This window comes from Rosa chinensis, chromosome 6 (genome assembly GCF_002994745.2).
Source record: "Rosa chinensis cultivar Old Blush chromosome 6, RchiOBHm-V2, whole genome shotgun sequence".
NCBI classification, from domain to species: Eukaryota; Viridiplantae; Streptophyta; class Magnoliopsida; order Rosales; family Rosaceae; genus Rosa; species Rosa chinensis.
In genome coordinates, this window is record NC_037093.1 from 59,901,612 (window position 1) to 59,917,717 (window position 16,106).

General features: G+C 38.3%; 2 protein-coding genes across 2 annotated transcripts; one reads left to right on the forward strand and one right to left on the reverse strand.

Annotated features, from left to right (window-relative positions):
• Window positions 1-362: 362 nt before the first annotated feature.
• LOC112171968 (receptor-like serine/threonine-protein kinase SD1-8) lies at window positions 363-5,099 on the reverse strand. Its single transcript, XM_024309098.2, has 8 exons — window positions 4,612-5,099; window positions 3,439-4,179; window positions 2,319-2,429; window positions 1,838-2,076; window positions 1,465-1,675; window positions 1,134-1,371; window positions 897-1,050; window positions 363-804 (listed from the first exon to the last, which is right to left on the reverse strand). The coding sequence occupies exons 1-8, from the start codon at window positions 5,024-5,026 to the stop codon at window positions 490-492; spliced, it is 2,424 nt and encodes an 807-aa protein (XP_024164866.1). The 5' UTR covers window positions 5,027-5,099; the 3' UTR covers window positions 363-489.
• Window positions 5,100-7,514: 2,415 nt separating this feature from the next.
• On the forward strand, window positions 7,515-13,150 carry LOC112168747 (CRC domain-containing protein TSO1). The gene is made up of 12 exons (XM_024305653.2): window positions 7,515-7,731; window positions 8,373-8,527; window positions 8,622-9,189; window positions 9,317-9,463; window positions 9,877-10,454; window positions 10,536-10,610; window positions 10,694-10,850; window positions 10,949-11,047; window positions 11,140-11,206; window positions 11,698-11,866; window positions 11,966-12,749; window positions 12,840-13,150. Exons 1-11 carry the CDS (start codon window positions 7,663-7,665, stop codon window positions 12,708-12,710), a joined length of 2,829 nt encoding a protein of 942 aa, XP_024161421.1. The 5' UTR covers window positions 7,515-7,662; the 3' UTR covers window positions 12,711-12,749; window positions 12,840-13,150.
• Window positions 13,151-16,106: the final 2,956 nt, after the last annotated feature.

Consider the following 16,106-nt stretch of genomic DNA (forward strand, 5'->3'; position numbering starts at 1 on the left):
ACCGGATTCCGGCTGCCGGTGACGGGCTCCGGGGAAGTCTCCCATGGTTTCTCTCTCTTCTATTTTTTCTCTCTCTCTCTCTAAGTAACAAGGGGGTGAGGGTAAAATGGTATTAAAAAAAAATTAAAAACAAAAAAAAAGGTATTAGGGAAGACTCCCTTAGAGTGTATTGGGTAAGAGAGAATTAAAAAAACTTAATGGGGTAAGTGAGAAAAAAATCCCTAGAAATGGGGTAAATGGACAAAATCCCTAACTATAAATCATATGGGCCAATAACATCACTCCGAACCATCATGTGTACTATGATCGGGGATCATGTTATAATTTCCCATCGTGTGTATGGATCTCACGTACCAAAAAAATAAAAAAAACAAAAACAAAATGACTTTATATAAATAAAATACTCATCACAACAAACAAAACAGTAGTACGTATTATACTCGATGGAGTACTTGGTAAAATGCCTACAACACTTGAGCTTCCTAGTTCCTACCTTGCATGCACTTCTGAAATAGTTAGAGTTGACTCAATTGTAGAGTAATGTCTTTGCCTGCTTGAAGATGTATCTGCATCAGTAGAACTTAGCTGGCTCCAAAATGCAGGTTCTTTTGGAAGAGGCAGAGGAATTGATTGATTGCTTAGCATCGAAGCCACATCCGACATATTAGGTCGATCCATGGCTCTTTCTTGCACGCACAAAAGACCCATCTGAATGCACCTCATAACTTCACTGCTGGAACAAGATGCAACCAGTGCTGAATCCAGTAACTCCATGCTCTTGCCTTCATTCCATAAATTCCAGGCCTGAAGTATAACAAACCAATTTCACAAATCTTGATAAGTAGAAAAAAAATGCACACTTACATGTAGAAAAGTGATTGCTATTTCTTGCTTACATTGCCAAGTAAGTTTAGACTAGCTTGATCAGACTCAAAAAATGGAATGTTCTTCTTCCCACTAATGACCTCTAATAAGATCACCCCGAAGCTAAACACATCTGATTTTTCAGAAAATAGGCCGCCCATGGCATACTCCGGAGACATGTAACCACTGAGAATCATAGACTATATGCATTAAAAACTAAATCAAAGAAGATCATAAGAGAATTACATGCTTCTAAATGTTTGACTCACAATGTACCAACAACACGGTTTGTTTTTCCTCTAGTGTCATTGTCCCCAAAAATCCTTGCCATGCCAAAATCAGAAATTTTGGGGTTCATGTCGCTGTCTAGCAAAATATTGCTGGTCTTTAGATCGCGGTGAATGATCCGTAATCTGGAGTATTTGTGAAGATATAGAAGGCCTTGAGAAATCCCATCAATAATGTTCATGCGCTTTTTCCAATCCAAAAGCACCCGTTTGGCTGGATCTGCACCCATATTTATAATGAAAATGGAACAAATGTATCAAAAACAGGAGGCATGGAACATGTTCAAAGCTAAAAAAGAGATCTTTCACATACCAAAAATGAAGGAATCTAAGCTTTTGTTGGGCATGTACTCATAAACTAGTATACTTTCTTCTCCTTCAATGCAGCACCCCAAGATCCTAACCAGGTTCCTGTGTTGGAGCTTACAAATGACTAAGACCTCGTTTTTGAACTCCTCCAACCCTTGCCTCGACAGTTCAGACAACCTTTTCACTGCAATTTCCTGTCCTTCTAATAGCTTCCCCTGCATTTGCCAAAAAATATATAAACCCGGCCCTTAGGTTCATTAAGAAACTGTACTCTAAAGATAGGATGCGAACTTGTTCACCAAACGTACATCATGTCAAAAATACACGAAGTCAATGAGACACTCGCATAATTTGGAGAGTCCAAATTGATGCATTACCTTGTAGACAGGCCCAAATCCACCTTCCCCTAGTTTATTAGCCTTTGCAAAGTCATTTGTTGCAGTTTGTATGGCAGAGAAAGTAAAGAATGGCAGTTCTTGATCCTTCTGTGATCTGCTCAATTCCATCATATTGGCAACCCTAGCTAGATCATACTGAATTGGTGAGGCATTGGTGGAGCCAATTTGGAATAATCTCACTTCATCCGAAATGATAATCCCTTCTCGCCTACTAATTCCTGTTACATCATGGCAACAAATATATACATTATACAAATTTTCTGTATACAAATTTCTGATAACCCAAGAATCGATTCATAGTGTACAACGTGGAGCTTAAATGAACTCAAGGTGTTGTTAACCGAAGAGTTAATTAAGACAAAAAATGGGCAGGTGTTGTCACATCAGATTTTGTTTCCATCCTGTTTTTGACAGATTAATACAAAAGAAATGAATTGAAAATTTTCAAGTTATCTCAAACCTTGAGGTCCTCTTCTCCAACGTAGATAACAGAATGAGAAGACTGAAATAAGAGCCGATAGGAAAACCACCGGGAGCACGATAGTCAACCACCTTTTCCACTTCTTACCATCTGAAACCGGAGTGAACACAATGCAACCATTTTTGTGCTGGTTAGTTTCGAAATAATTTCTTGCTGCACAAGAAAGCCAGGATCGAGCAATAAAGTGCAGTTAAAAAATATAAGGAATTAGCTCTAATTTTACTCATGTCGATCTTTACCAACAATCCATGACAGAGAAAGGGATTGGTTTCGGTGAATTCTTATTGTTTTGAAGTCTATAAGGGATTAGCTCTAATTTTGAAGTCTTGAATGTTGACCTAGTCTGGGTTGACCATTTCTTATTATCTGTAACTCGTAAGCATATTATGATCAACTCAGAACCAGCTTTATAATATTGAAAGCTAGGCCGCCATCGCGCTGCATTGTGTTTTCAGATAGAAATATCTTAGAATAGAACAGTAGCTACGCTATTGAACAGGAATATATATATATATATATATATATCATGTCAGATTAATCATTTTCTTGTCGCAATATTTATCTATAGTCGTCACACATAAAACGCACATTGATTCACATAAAGTCAAACAATTGCAAACGAAGCAATTCCAAATTATTAAGCACATAGCGCATTATACATAAAGAACATGATTGTTTGACCAAAAAATGCACCAAGATAAGAATATAAATTCATTAATCTATCGCCACCATTGATCCTAGTAAATAACTGCACTTGATATAAAAGTCTGATTTCCATTGTTTTATTTCAAACTAGGAATGTAGACCTAGTAAAATATGGGTTATCTTCAGTTAACGTGATTCAGTTGATATCTAAGAATATTATAACATAATATGATAGACTATTCGATAGTAGAGTATAGAGTATATGTTGCATCTTTTAATCATATCGAATGGCAACTTTTTTGGAATGACACATCTGCACTGATAAATTTTGTTCGTGAAACTCCTAGAAATTTTCACTTTTAAACTAAATAAAAAGTCGAAATTGAAATCCTTTCAAGTCAAAACAAATGGATTCTTGGTCCGTGATTTTGAAGAGATTGAAGTATTTACGTACCACTTGTATTAGCAGAAACACGCACGTTGATAGTCCCTGGCCCTATCTCCATCATCTTCATCAACTCCTGTTTACTCCCATAATAAAGCTGACAAACCGATTGATCATTCTGAACTGAAACATATGCAGTACAAGAACAATTGCTCTTGCACAAAGTCTCACAATCATTAGCCCCTATATTAATTGAGTCAACCTTAACCGTCGACGGCAACGAACCATTCGTCTGGTCAAAAGTATTACCACACATAGGTGGTAAAGAAGTCAAGCACTTTCCACTATTACCACCACTTGAATCTTCACACAAAGCATGACTCGTAGAAGTAATCTTCCCATTCACCATGAAGTACTGGTCTAGGTTTCCTGTTGAAGCCATTACAAACCACATGAGGTCATACTTCTTGTTGTGGCTAAAAGTGTAGTAGGCTTCACTTCCATTAATGGAAGTGTAGCTAAAGTTGTAATCATTGTTTGCGGTTGTGTTCTCGAAAATGAACCGGAGATCATGTCCGTCCCAAAAAGCGATATGCATTTGGAGTCCATCTCCTCGCCAAACATCAATTTTAGTGAAGTCTATTCTATCCAGCGAGAAGGTGAAGAGGCCACGACTAGGGTTTTGAGCGCTTTCCCAGGAAGTGAGAATCCGAAAGCTTTGTTGGCTTGTGTTTAGGCCAAACAACCCAACTTTCATCCCCGGAAGATATGTATCAGTTGGTGCATCGAAGCTTTGCCATACAGTGGTACCTGCAATCGGCTTGGATTAATGATCAACGATGCGGTAATAATTAATGACGAAGCGAAATTCTTAAACATAATCGCCTAGTTGTAGTTCCAGTGGTTTTTTATTTATTTGTTTTTTTGTCAAGAAAAAAAAATAAAAAAACATGTTAAGGGTCTCTCCTTCCTAGTTAACTACTTTCAAGAAACATAAGTTGTCGAAAATTGATATCATGATGTATAAACACATATAACAATATTAGAAATGACCGAACTTCCAACCTATCTTAACCCTAACTCATTCATTACTCTCATTAATTAGTACGTCACTCGGGTCAACTCTTAACAACTTGCAAATATAGATTGTTATCTTCTTTTGCTTAACAAATAATTTGGGACTGTGAAGCGAAAGACGAGAGCATCGAAGTCGATTCAGGAAGAAAATTTTGTACTACGTACCTGTATTTTCATCCTTGAGCACAAGATTTCCCGTATCAAGAAGTGTTGCACTCGTGTTGGTGGTGGTGGCAACGTTTCCCGAGTTGACTATGAGCTGCAGTTGTCGTCGGTCGGAGACAACCAGATTCCCTGACCGGATTTGAAGCACGCCGGAAGAGTCCAATATAGGTATTTCACGGTAGGCAACCCAAACAACTCTCTTTGCATCAGCTCTCAGCCATATACCTAGATAGTGATTACCTGAAGAGCTATCGATGAAGAAGCCAAGGACGAAGACTCCGCCTGCAGAAACCAGCGTTTGGTTGTCGCTCAACGAGTCTGAAGCTGTGAGCGTGTCTGTGATTGCACGGCATGGAAATGGAAACAAGCTTGAGAATAATATCAAGCAAATAATAAGAGGAAGAGCCATTGCCATTAGAGAGTCTAAGCTAGCTAGAAATGAACTGATCAAAATAGAGGATGAAGAAGAAGACCCAGCAAGCTAGCTAGTTTTTTTATTACTCTATATACAATATGATCATTCCCTACATATATATACCCCGATAAGTGTATATGTGTATGTTAATTAGTCAACTATGTATTTACCGGTTATTTATTCTGGAATGAAAGAATAGAATGTATATAAGTCGGCTAGAACCAGGTATTTGATTTTCCAGGGAATCAAAATTATTGTGTATAATATATCTATATTGTGTTTTGGGAATAATTTAAATTTTCTTTTGTCGGTCAAAAACATCCTTTCTAGCTAGCTTGAAGGTTGCCCTATATAGCTAGGAAGATGCTTCTGTCAGTTCTCTGTCTTGTACTAGACTACTAGGTCTTCAAAATATTGGTCAACCCTTCCTCAAATGCATGCATTTTTTGTAAGAATTTAGAATTTGAGAGAAAAAATGAAAATGAAACTAGTGGTATCTTGACATAAAGAGTGAAAAAATTTAAGCTTTGTCTAAGACTCATATTTGTGCCAATTTCATGCCACAATGAGCTTCATATACAACACATTCGGATCAGGATCATACGGAAATACAAAACTAAGGCTATTTTTAAAGTAAAAAATAATTTAAAAAATATTAAATACTGTTTACTCCATGAACTTTTAGGGAAAAAACAGTTCAGTCTCTCCCTTTTTAATTTGACACGTTTACTCCCTCATCTCTCAATTTTAGACCAATAGGTCCAGTCCGTTAACTTGCCAGTTAAATTGTCGTTAAGTGGCTAACGTGGCATCTTTTCACAACAAAATGTCTATTATACCCTCTCTTTTTTTGGTGCTGTTTACCTCTTCTTCTTCCAGCTCTCTCTCCATCTTTCTGTTTCCCAATCTTCCTCAGAAAATCAGATCGCCCAATCTTCCATCTCTCTCTTCATTTTTTTTTTTTCCCTTCTCTTCTTTCTTCTCTTCCTCGGCAAGAGAGCTAGAAACTTTGGCTTCAACAGTAGCGCTTTTGATTTCCACTTCTGTAGACCAATTTCTCCTCCACTAGTAATGCAGGCTCTCCAAGAAACACTATTACCCCAAACTCAAATCGAGACCCAATCCAAAATAACCCGAATTGAAACCCTAAATCCCCAAATCAACCACAAAAGAATCAAACAATGATTTAGATCAAGAAATGGATTTTCAGGTGAAGATACAGAGGACCCATTTGTATGATTCCAATTCCAAATTGGGATTACGTAGGCTATGGTGTTTTGGGCTCCCAAATCCTTTTCGCCAGCGGCCTATAAGTTTGAGGAGGAGTAGTGAGGTTGTCGGAGCTCATGATCTTCCGAAGCTCGGCCTGGACCTTGAAGAAGACTCGTCGCCAGCTGCCTCTGTTGTCGAAACTGAGAATCTTATCTCCTTTTCGTTCATCTCCAGATCCTGAGCGAAGATGAGTTTTCTGGAGAGGACCCAAGTTCAGCCCCAGTCCCACCATCTCTTAATGGCGATATACTCGCCCATGGCAGGGCTAAGTGGTGGTCAGGGAGGAGATGGGCTGGAACTTGAGGGAGAGGGACGAGAGCCTTCGTCGGAGAGCCAAAGCCTGGTCGAGGCCGGATCCCTGGGAGACGGGTAGGGTGCCTTGGTTTGTGGGCATTCTCTTCTGGAGGCTCTGAACAATGGAGCTCATGATGAAGATGGAGGTGGAGGAGAAGAGAGAGAATGAAGGAAGGGAAATGGGTAAGCAGAAGATAAAAAAGAGAGGAAAGAAAATAAAAAAGAGAAAAATTTAAAATTAAAGAAAAAAGAGAAAAATTAATAAATTAAGGAAAAAAAAAAAAAGGAAGTGAGGGTATAATAGATATTTTGCTGCGGAATGACTGCCACGTCAGCAATTTAACTGAATTTTTGAACGGAGAGTAACAGAATTGACTTATTGGTCCAAAATTGAGAGATGAGGGAGTAAACGTGTAAAATTAAAAAAGGAGAGACTGAACTGTTTTTTCCCTGAAAATTAAGGGAGTAAACAGTATTTAACCCATAAAAAAAGTTTTGGCTCCATGACAATATAATTCAAATTTATGAAGTACATATCTTATACATATATATTTTTTTTATCCCACAATAATGAACCTTACCATGAATTTAATCCTAAATTATCAAGAAGTTTAGTTTCATAGTTACATACTGTGCAAATTCTAAAGAAAGAATCCTTTGACTTTGTCATCATGATAGCTAACTGGAACATGTTGATCAGTTTACCCACCAACTGCTCTTTGGTGTCACTCAAACATCTAGCTCATTAAGCCACAGCCCAGCCCAAATCCATTACATCAGCCCAGAGCCCAAATGCGGTCGAGTTCACATAAAATTACACACACTTCCCGCTTGTGATTTAAAATCCCGCCGTTCCAATAAACGTCTCCTTCAATAGCCAGAAAAAAAGAAAAAAGAAAAAAAAAAAACAAAACCAAAAACAAAACAAAAAAAACAAAAACAAAAAAACCTGATTTTCGCAATCTAAAAATGTTCTCATTTTGTAGCAAACTCAGTTCCAGAGAAGTGGAGGCTTAATTAGTAAAAGTTGGACTAACAAAAAATGCAGTCGGTTAGGGTTTCACACCATCATGGATTCTCCTGATTTCACCAAAACCAAAGCCACAGCCTCACCCTCATCCGACTCTCCTCCAGTTCAAGTAATCTCAATTTCACTTCAAATTTCCGCTTAAGCTTTTCGATTCTCTTCTTCTACTTGGGGTTTTGTGTGGATTTCTGACCTCTGCTGCAGATCTTTACCTGTTGTTTCTTTTGGTTTCTCGATTTTGCAATTGATGGACTGGGTTGGTAGTTTGTGCTTGAATTGGAGGGTTCTGTGGTGTTTGGAGTAGTTCAATTTGTTTTCAAGTGATTTTAGGGTTTATGATTGAGTGATTGGTTAGCAAACGATTGAGTTTGAGTTCTTTGGAGATATTGAAAGCTATGTCTAATGTGTTTGTTGCTCGTTTTCGTTTTACAATCTTCCATTAGAAAATGATCAGAACTTCATTTATGTGAGTGCTTTTAGTGATTGCAATACTACAAGGATTCCCGGGCTCACACCGAAACTCAATTTCCTTTTTATATCATGTAGAGGGCTGTTAGTGTAGGAGGTTAAATGAATGATGGGAGTACTTGTTCTCGGAACTTAAAAAATGATTGCCTTATCTGAACTACTGTTTTTGTTGGTGTAGGGAAGTGTCATTTTGTTGAATTTGTGACTTTTATTTCAGAAATGAACATTGTCAATCTTTGTAGACCATAAATCTGTTATTCATACTTTCGTTGTTCTTTGACTCAGGAGTCGCCTGTTTTTAGTTTTATCAACAATCTGTCCCCAATAAAGACTGTGAAGGCTACACATATAGCACCAGCGTTCCCCGGACTTAGCTCTCCTCCTCTTGTGTTTACATCACCACGAGTAAATCCATACACTGAGACGAGTTTCCTAAAGAGGTCTGAGATTACTCGAGTTTTATTTCTATTTTCTTATTGAATCATTTGTGTTTGCTTGGTATCTAACACGTTAAATATTTGCGATTCTCATCAGGCGCTCTCAACACTCAGAATTATCCGGTGCAGGAATACCTAAAACTCATGATGAAGGCAAGGAGTTTGCTGATAGTGCAGCGGACCCTGTGAAACCTTTGACACAATTGCAGTTGGGCTTGATTACTGACACTAGAGACTGCAAGACCAAAAATTTTGTGGAAACTCATCCTTGTAGCTCCTCAGGGTTTGTAGATGAATACTTGGCTGATTCCACTGAGGTGGACTGTGTGAATTCTGATCAATCAGTCAATCCACATTTGGAACATTCTAGCAGTGTGCTGGAGCCATCAAGAAGTGGCTTAATCAAGTCCAAGGAACTCACATTAACACTTGGCAACAAAAATGATAATGCAACCAACTCAAGAACGGAAGCTCAGGCACCTTTTATGACAACGGAGCAGGCTCATGAGTACAATCAAGGAAAGCAAACATTTATTGCAAAGTTGACAAGGAGTGAAAAGCAAAGGAATGATGAATTACGATTTAACGAATGCACAAATATCGAATCTTCTTTATCTGTTGACAATGCTTTCAGGAGAGAATATTACCAAGAATTTCTTGATCGGGTAATTGTTTCTTCCTTTTACAATACACAAAAAACAAAAAGTGAATGGACCTACTTTATTTGATAAGATATGATATGACCGTTCCCATGCCTTTTCTTACATGTAACCACGACTTCTTAAGTTACAGGGTCTAAGAGGTGAACATCAGGATGATTATGATTACTGCCCTCCATCTCTAGCTGGAGCTTTGCATAATGGTCAGCTGTATGAAGATGAGAATGCTGGTTCAATTCCAAATAGACGAATTGAAAACGCTGTAATGCATGCTTCTAAGGTATGATAATACACCTGAATTATATGCACCAGCTTGCGGTCTCTTATGGACAGCTCTTTTGGATTCAAGAATCTCTTTTTTTTTTTTTTTTTGAACACATTTTTTCTCTATAATCTTTGAAAAGAATGTCAAGATGTGTTTCTAGTTAGCATGATTTCTGCATCAACCTTTTTTTTTTTTTTTTTTCATTTCTTTGGTTGCTGGAAGTATAATTCCTTCAGTGTAATGCAAGTAAGGCCGGCTGGATTTATTTGGTATGATAAAACGTTTTCATTTTACGACATTGCCAGCATAGGGCCTGAAATAGGAGCACACCTTTTCTTTTCAGTATGGGATCATGCTAGGATTTGTCCTTCTTATACTAGAATAATTGTAAGATCAATAAGGCAAGGAATAACCAATGTGACATGCAGAGACGTTGCCTTCGGTTTGAAGAGGCTCCTCCTTGTACTAGTGGCAAAGGGGACGGTTCTTTGAGTCTTTTAGAGAAGGTTAGCAATTCAGAACCACCTACCAGCACTGTAGAATCAGAGATGGTGGAATCACCTTATGTGGACTTAATAACTTCTACGAAGACACAGACGGCAGCCTCATTGCCACCTCGGAGTACTGGAAAATCTCGTTTAACTGTTTCTAAGCCATCCGGTATTGGCTTGCATTTAAACAGTATTGTCAATGCTGCATCAGTGGTTCGTGGTGCAACAAGCATAAAATTAGCAGACCGCTACATGGGTGTGCAAGTTATGAACTCAGCATCTATTAATGTAAGGCGCTGTCCTAATTCATTGAATGTGGTTGAGAAAGATTCTGCTGGTGGTGTAGACTGGAGGAATGAAACTGAGACTTCAGTTGCTGCAAGTTCTGCCACTACCCAGTCTCCCCACTCTGTGGAATTTGAGCATCATGGGCCTATACATGAGATTAGGATATCTGATTCTCACAGTATAGACAGTTACGAAGAGTGCAACCAATCTAGCCCAAACACGAAGAGGTCTGTGTCATGTGCTTTCATGTGGTGTGGTACAATTCTTTCTTTTGTCTGTGGTGTTAACATGTGTTAGTGATTCTCCAGGAAAAGAGCATCGAGAAATATTGATAGTGATGGGTGTAAGCGCTGCAACTGCAGGAAGACCAAATGCTTGAAACTGTAGGTTGATCCACTTTTTTTTGAACTAAATCTATGAGTGCACATTTTTATGTCACTTGGTAATACACTCTTCTTTTTTGCAGTTACTGTGATTGTTTTTCTGCTGGAATCTATTGTGACACAACTTGTGCTTGCCAAGAGTGCTTTAACAGACCCGAGTATGAAGATACGGTTCTTGAGACAAGACAAAAAATAGAATCCCGTAACCCTCTTGCATTTGCTCCCAAGGTTGTAGAGCGTGTAAGTGAGTTTCCACTAATACTTTGGTAGCAAACACTTTCACTTATTAATTAATATATTCCTTTCTTTAGAAACTTGATTTCAAGTGTCCATGACAGGAAGATGAGAGTCAATTCACACCAGCCTCGGCAAGACATAAAAGAGGGTGCAATTGCAAAAAGTCAATGTGTCTGAAAAAATATTGTGAATGTTATCAGGTCTTGAATGTCGTTTCCATATTTCTATGCTGCATATTGTTATCTTGCTCCTTTCAACTGATCCTAAATTCTTAAATTCCTTTGTCTTAAAGGCTAGTGTAGGATGCTCCAATGGATGCCGGTGTGAAGGATGTCAAAATGCTTATGGCAAGAGGGGAGGTAAGGCTCTACACTAATAAATTTTGTTTTCCACTTCCATGCTATGAACTTTTAGCTTTACTCATTGCACTTGGGTAATAAAAGAATATTCAAGAGTAATATTCTTGCTAGATAGTCTGGTATGCTATATTGTTAACTTTTCAACAGCAATCAGGACCACACTTTCAGACATGATTCCACTCAACCAGTGGTATTGGAAATTTAAAACATAGCACGCAAGACTATCTCAGAATAGGACATTATCCCATATTATGTAGTTTATGGTGTTTATCTTATATTAGGAGTTCCTTTTAGGGTGATGCTATTGGCACTTCCCATTTAGCTTCTTCTACTACAAAGATGAGTATTTTGTGAATTTGAATGCACTCACAGTATTGAGTGGAAGAAGTTAATTGATCTTTGCAGCAATATCTTGGAATAACTTTGCAAAATTTGTTCTTACCCCTGAGATCAGTTAATGTCCTTTTCTAACATAAGCTTATTTGCTATAGAGTTTGTTGACGTGGATTCTGGTGTGTCCGAAGAAGTGATTAGTGACAAAGATGGCACGGAAATAAGAGAAAGCACATTTGATGAGAAGCTGCAAATGGTGGCAACAAGGAAAGATTCAAATGATTCACCCAGCCTCACTCCGTTGACACCATCATTGCAATGCTTTGAGTAAGATTCTAGATTTTGATGTCACAGTAATCTTGAATTGCTATGTCATTGTTTGATTCCTAATTATTTTTTGATTGCTTCTTACATTTTTTTTTTCAGTGATACACATAATGTATCAAAATCCAGGGTCCTTCCGGCAATATGCCGTCCATCTCCTCAATCAGCTCTTACCATCATATCACATCACAAAAATTCAACAAGATCTCCTCAGAGAAATTCAGAGAACAGTGACAATCTTATGGACACAAGTAAAGGATTGTTGGACGTGGGTTCTTATGATTGGCGAGAGGATTACGAGAACATTGGTTTGGAGACTACTTCACCAAGATGCTATGCAGTCCCCACGACATGCCATCTTACTCCACTGTCCGGTCCTGGGTCATTGGCCATAACTTCTTCGGCATCATTGACAACAAGGGATTTGACAAATGCTTCACAAGTTCAGCTGCGCCCTGGAAGTCACTGTCTCTTGTCAGGTAGTTCTCTTCATTGGCGTAGTTCACCAGTCACCCCAATGCATCGGTTCGGTGGGATGAAATCATTTCAAGGTTTTGACTCTGAAAAGGGCAATCACGACCTCCTGCAAGATGATACACCTGAGATATTGAAGGACACTTCTATCCCCATCAAGTCGGTGAAAGTGAGCTCCCCAAATAAGAAGCGTGTTTCTCCTCCTCACAGCCACAATCATGAGCTTGGTACAAGCTCTTCAGGGGGCTTGAGAAGTGGCCGCAAGTTCATACTGAAGGCTGTGCCTTCTTTTCCACCTCTTACCCCTTGTATTGGTTCAAAAGGTAGTAGTACCATTCAGAACATGAATAATCCTCTTCAAGATAAGGGTTGAAAGAAATGATTGACACTACTGGAATCCATGGTGAGATGGGTGAGTTATCACGATTCCTCAACTTGCCATTAATGTTAGAGTTCTAAAGTTTCATTACTGATGCTAATATTGGCATGTTACATGTTCCAGATTACTCCAAGGGATCACTGTAGTCTTTGATTGTTGTACTTGGGATGAGAAAGAAGACTTTTCCTGACATTGGTCTGTGGGTTGAATGTTGTCAGGTTTGAATATGGTGACATCTTCAGATATCTGAAGTATAAATATTTTCCTATATGTATGATTATCACAGTTGTCATTTACTGTACCATGTGGCTGTGTTTTACTAATGGAAACACATTGCTACTGCATCATTATTTGCAGTCATTTCTTAATGTTTTTTCTCAAGATTTTAGTTTTCATTTCTTTTTTGTTAAATTGAATCTTTCAGTTGCTCAATTGTTCAATTGTTCAATTGAATCTATAAAAATTGTTCATCTTTCTTGTTTCTACATTGACATATCTTACTTTCTCTTATTGTGGAAGATAAATTCAAGATCCTTGTCGTTATTATTGGAAGATACTCCATCAGCTGGTTTTTACTAGGTTGTATATTTTCCACTCCAGACCATCTAACAGCATACTTATGCTTCACTCAGGCTTCAGCAATTGAATTTTGTTGAACCTATAATTTGTTTAATTCTTTTGCCCCATAAATTTACCATCTCATTTATCTTTTGTTACTACTTATTAGTGATCTCGTGTCAGACTCAGTTATGCTTAGCAGTTAGCAGCTGTGTACTGCAAGCATTTGCATGTAGCAGTTTTCAACTCTATCTCAAATTAGTAGTGTAGTGTAAACCATATGGTTTGTCTTTTCCAATTGCTCTAGTTTTCCGCTTGTCAAAGAGAATTATGCATGACAGTTTCAAATGGACTTGTACGGGTTTAGTAGATCAGACATCGTAGTTAGATTCGATATCCTCTATGTGGTGCCGGCTTCTGAAGGATATGAAAGGTACGAACCTAACCTCTCTCCTCTGGTTTGGGAGTCGGCGGCAAATATTACACTGCTGTGGTGATTTTGTGCAAGCTTTTACTTTGATATGTGGCTACTATACCTTGGCATTGTCTTATTTTGCCCCAACCTCACTAAATTGATAATACTATTCAACTCCATCCCTAGCTCCAATAATCTTGTTCGCCAATTTCTCCTCCCTCCACCTTCACCATCATCTCCATTCATCTTTCCCTTATAATAGGTGTATTTACAATTCTCCATTGTATGTTAACTACTCTGTGAGTACAACAGTACTATCGTAGTGAGAGAGACTTGTATAGAAATACTAGTTAGAGTTATACTGAAATACTGGTGAGAGAGAGAGAGAGTTGTATTGAAATACTAGCCAGAGTTGTACAAAAATTCTAGCTCCTTCAAGTCGTTCAGCTGCACACAACAGTCTAAAACCACATTAACTAATGACTAAATGTTTTCTGGATAGATCAAATAACCAAGGATTCACTCCTTCAACCCAAAGGGCCGTTGGGCCTTCAGACCCCTGTGCAGACCGTGGACTGCACCGGAGGCTGCAGCAACTGAAATTAGGAAGCACATATCTCACTCAGCAGCTGGAGGCCAAACCAATGGACGGTGGCTCGCTGCATCTCCTTTTGCGCAATGTGCAACTGCAACGGGAAGTAGATGGTGAGCGGCCAGTAGCCAATAGAAGAAAGGCAGTGCTGTGTGATGCGGCTGAAACAGCCTCACAATTTAACCCTGCAAAATATAGTTGTCAGTATAGGATAAGCAGGGATCGTTCAGTCCGGGGATTGTAGGGTACACCTACACAAAAAGGTCAATTAACAAATAAAAGAATAAAATGGGGGTGTTCAAATTTGGTTCCTAATCTACTTAAAATAAAAACAAAACAAATAAAACTATCTACAATGATCGACTTCCCTAACCTAGACCACTACCACTCGGAAATTACTAAGTGTAAAAACAGAAAATTCATTTCAACATGCTACAAAAATGTGCCCATCTTAAATGCCTAGATAAGAGCTCAAATGAAAAGCCTCAGCGGATCAATCCATTTATCTGATTCATTCTAATGTAGGCTTGGATTGGAAAAGTCTTTACCAAGCCTAATACTACTAATTTTCAAAAACACTCAGCGTAATTCTCTTAACTCGTAGTATTATCTAACCCTCGAATCAACTCACACGTGCAAATTAACCATTACACATAGAATTTAACACGTAATTTCCAGAATCGTTTAATCATTAAAGCATGATTTTTACCACTCGTTAGAACTAATTACTACTTGTTTAACTCAGCGTCTTAACAAATAACAATTACTCTTGGCAAATTAAGCAAACACACAATAACTCTCACCGTTATTCTAGCATGCAAACTTATGAACCTAACTCTGAAAATTACCTAAACACGTAAAAGGGCACAAGATTGTAACATGCATCATAAAAGAATTCTCGAAATTAACTCAATAATAAACTGAAAATCTCAAAAATATCAATAAAAATATTCTGAAAATTTCATGTCTCCAATTACACAACTCGCAAATCCAAACACACAAAACCGAAATAAAAATTGTAAGTAGAGTCATAGTTACACTTTGAAGCTTTCCTCAGCGGCTTAGCAACACGGTGATGAACTCGTCTCTGCTATGGTGGTGGAGCGTCCTTGACTCAGCGCCTTAGAGCTTTGTAGATTGATGGATGGATGGTGTCACAGTCTTGTAGGTGATGGAAGTTTAAGGAGTGAATTGGGCAGAGTCTCGGAAAAGTTTTTGGCCACGAAGTGATAGGCCAGGAAATGATCTTGGCTGGGAAGTGATGCAAATTCAGTTCTGGACGTTGCCTATTTATAGGGGAGCATTGGTTGGCTTTTGTCGATCATACCCTTCATCATTGGACGGATGGGATTGCATCGTAATTCCTTTAATTTTCCAGCTGAAACATCTCCTTTAAGGCCTTAACTCCTCTCATAATGGGGCAATTCCTTTAATTTCCAAGCTGAAACATCTTTCTCCTTTATTCTCCAACTGAAAACGTCTTTCACTTTATTTCCCTTCTTCATTGCTTGGTCAACCTGATTTAATAAAGGGCACAAAATTAAATTCTTTTAGAGAAAATAAAAGAAATTAAAACAATTTAATTTCAGAAAAATACACCCATAAATTCTCTCTTAAGGCCCACAGATTAGCATGACGGTGAGGAATCCTGATCCAGCTAGGATTCTTCATGAATTTAGCGTTTTCTGCCTATTTCACGCCAAACACTCTACAAGACTCTTAAAATGACTCGATGACTCAAAACACAAAACTTAAGGGAGAAACAAGGCTAAAATGGAGCACATACTCATTAATATTATCGCACATTGTGCTCTTATCACTGTGG

What these genes read in the sequence shown, in the direction of transcription:
- LOC112171968 (XM_024309098.2), bottom strand. Translation starts at nt 5,026, where the DNA reads ATGGCAATGGCTCTTCCTCTTATTATTTGCTTGATATTATTCTCAAGC. An exon ending in TTGGAGAAGAGGACCTCAAG is followed by an intron (nt 2,077 to 2,318) that starts GTTTGAGATAAC and finishes ATGATGTAACAG; the next exon opens with GAATTAGTAGGCGAGAAGGG. An exon ending in GATTTGGGCCTGTCTACAAG is followed by an intron (nt 1,676 to 1,837) that starts GTAATGCATCAA and finishes TGGCAAATGCAG; the next exon opens with GGGAAGCTATTAGAAGGACA.
- LOC112168747 (XM_024305653.2), top strand. Translation starts at nt 7,663, where the DNA reads ATGGATTCTCCTGATTTCACCAAAACCAAAGCCACAGCCTCACCCTCA. An exon ending in AATATTGTGAATGTTATCAG is followed by an intron (nt 11,048 to 11,139) that starts GTCTTGAATGTC and finishes TTTGTCTTAAAG; the next exon opens with GCTAGTGTAGGATGCTCCAA. An exon ending in TGCTTATGGCAAGAGGGGAG is followed by an intron (nt 11,207 to 11,697) that starts GTAAGGCTCTAC and finishes TATTTGCTATAG; the next exon opens with AGTTTGTTGACGTGGATTCT.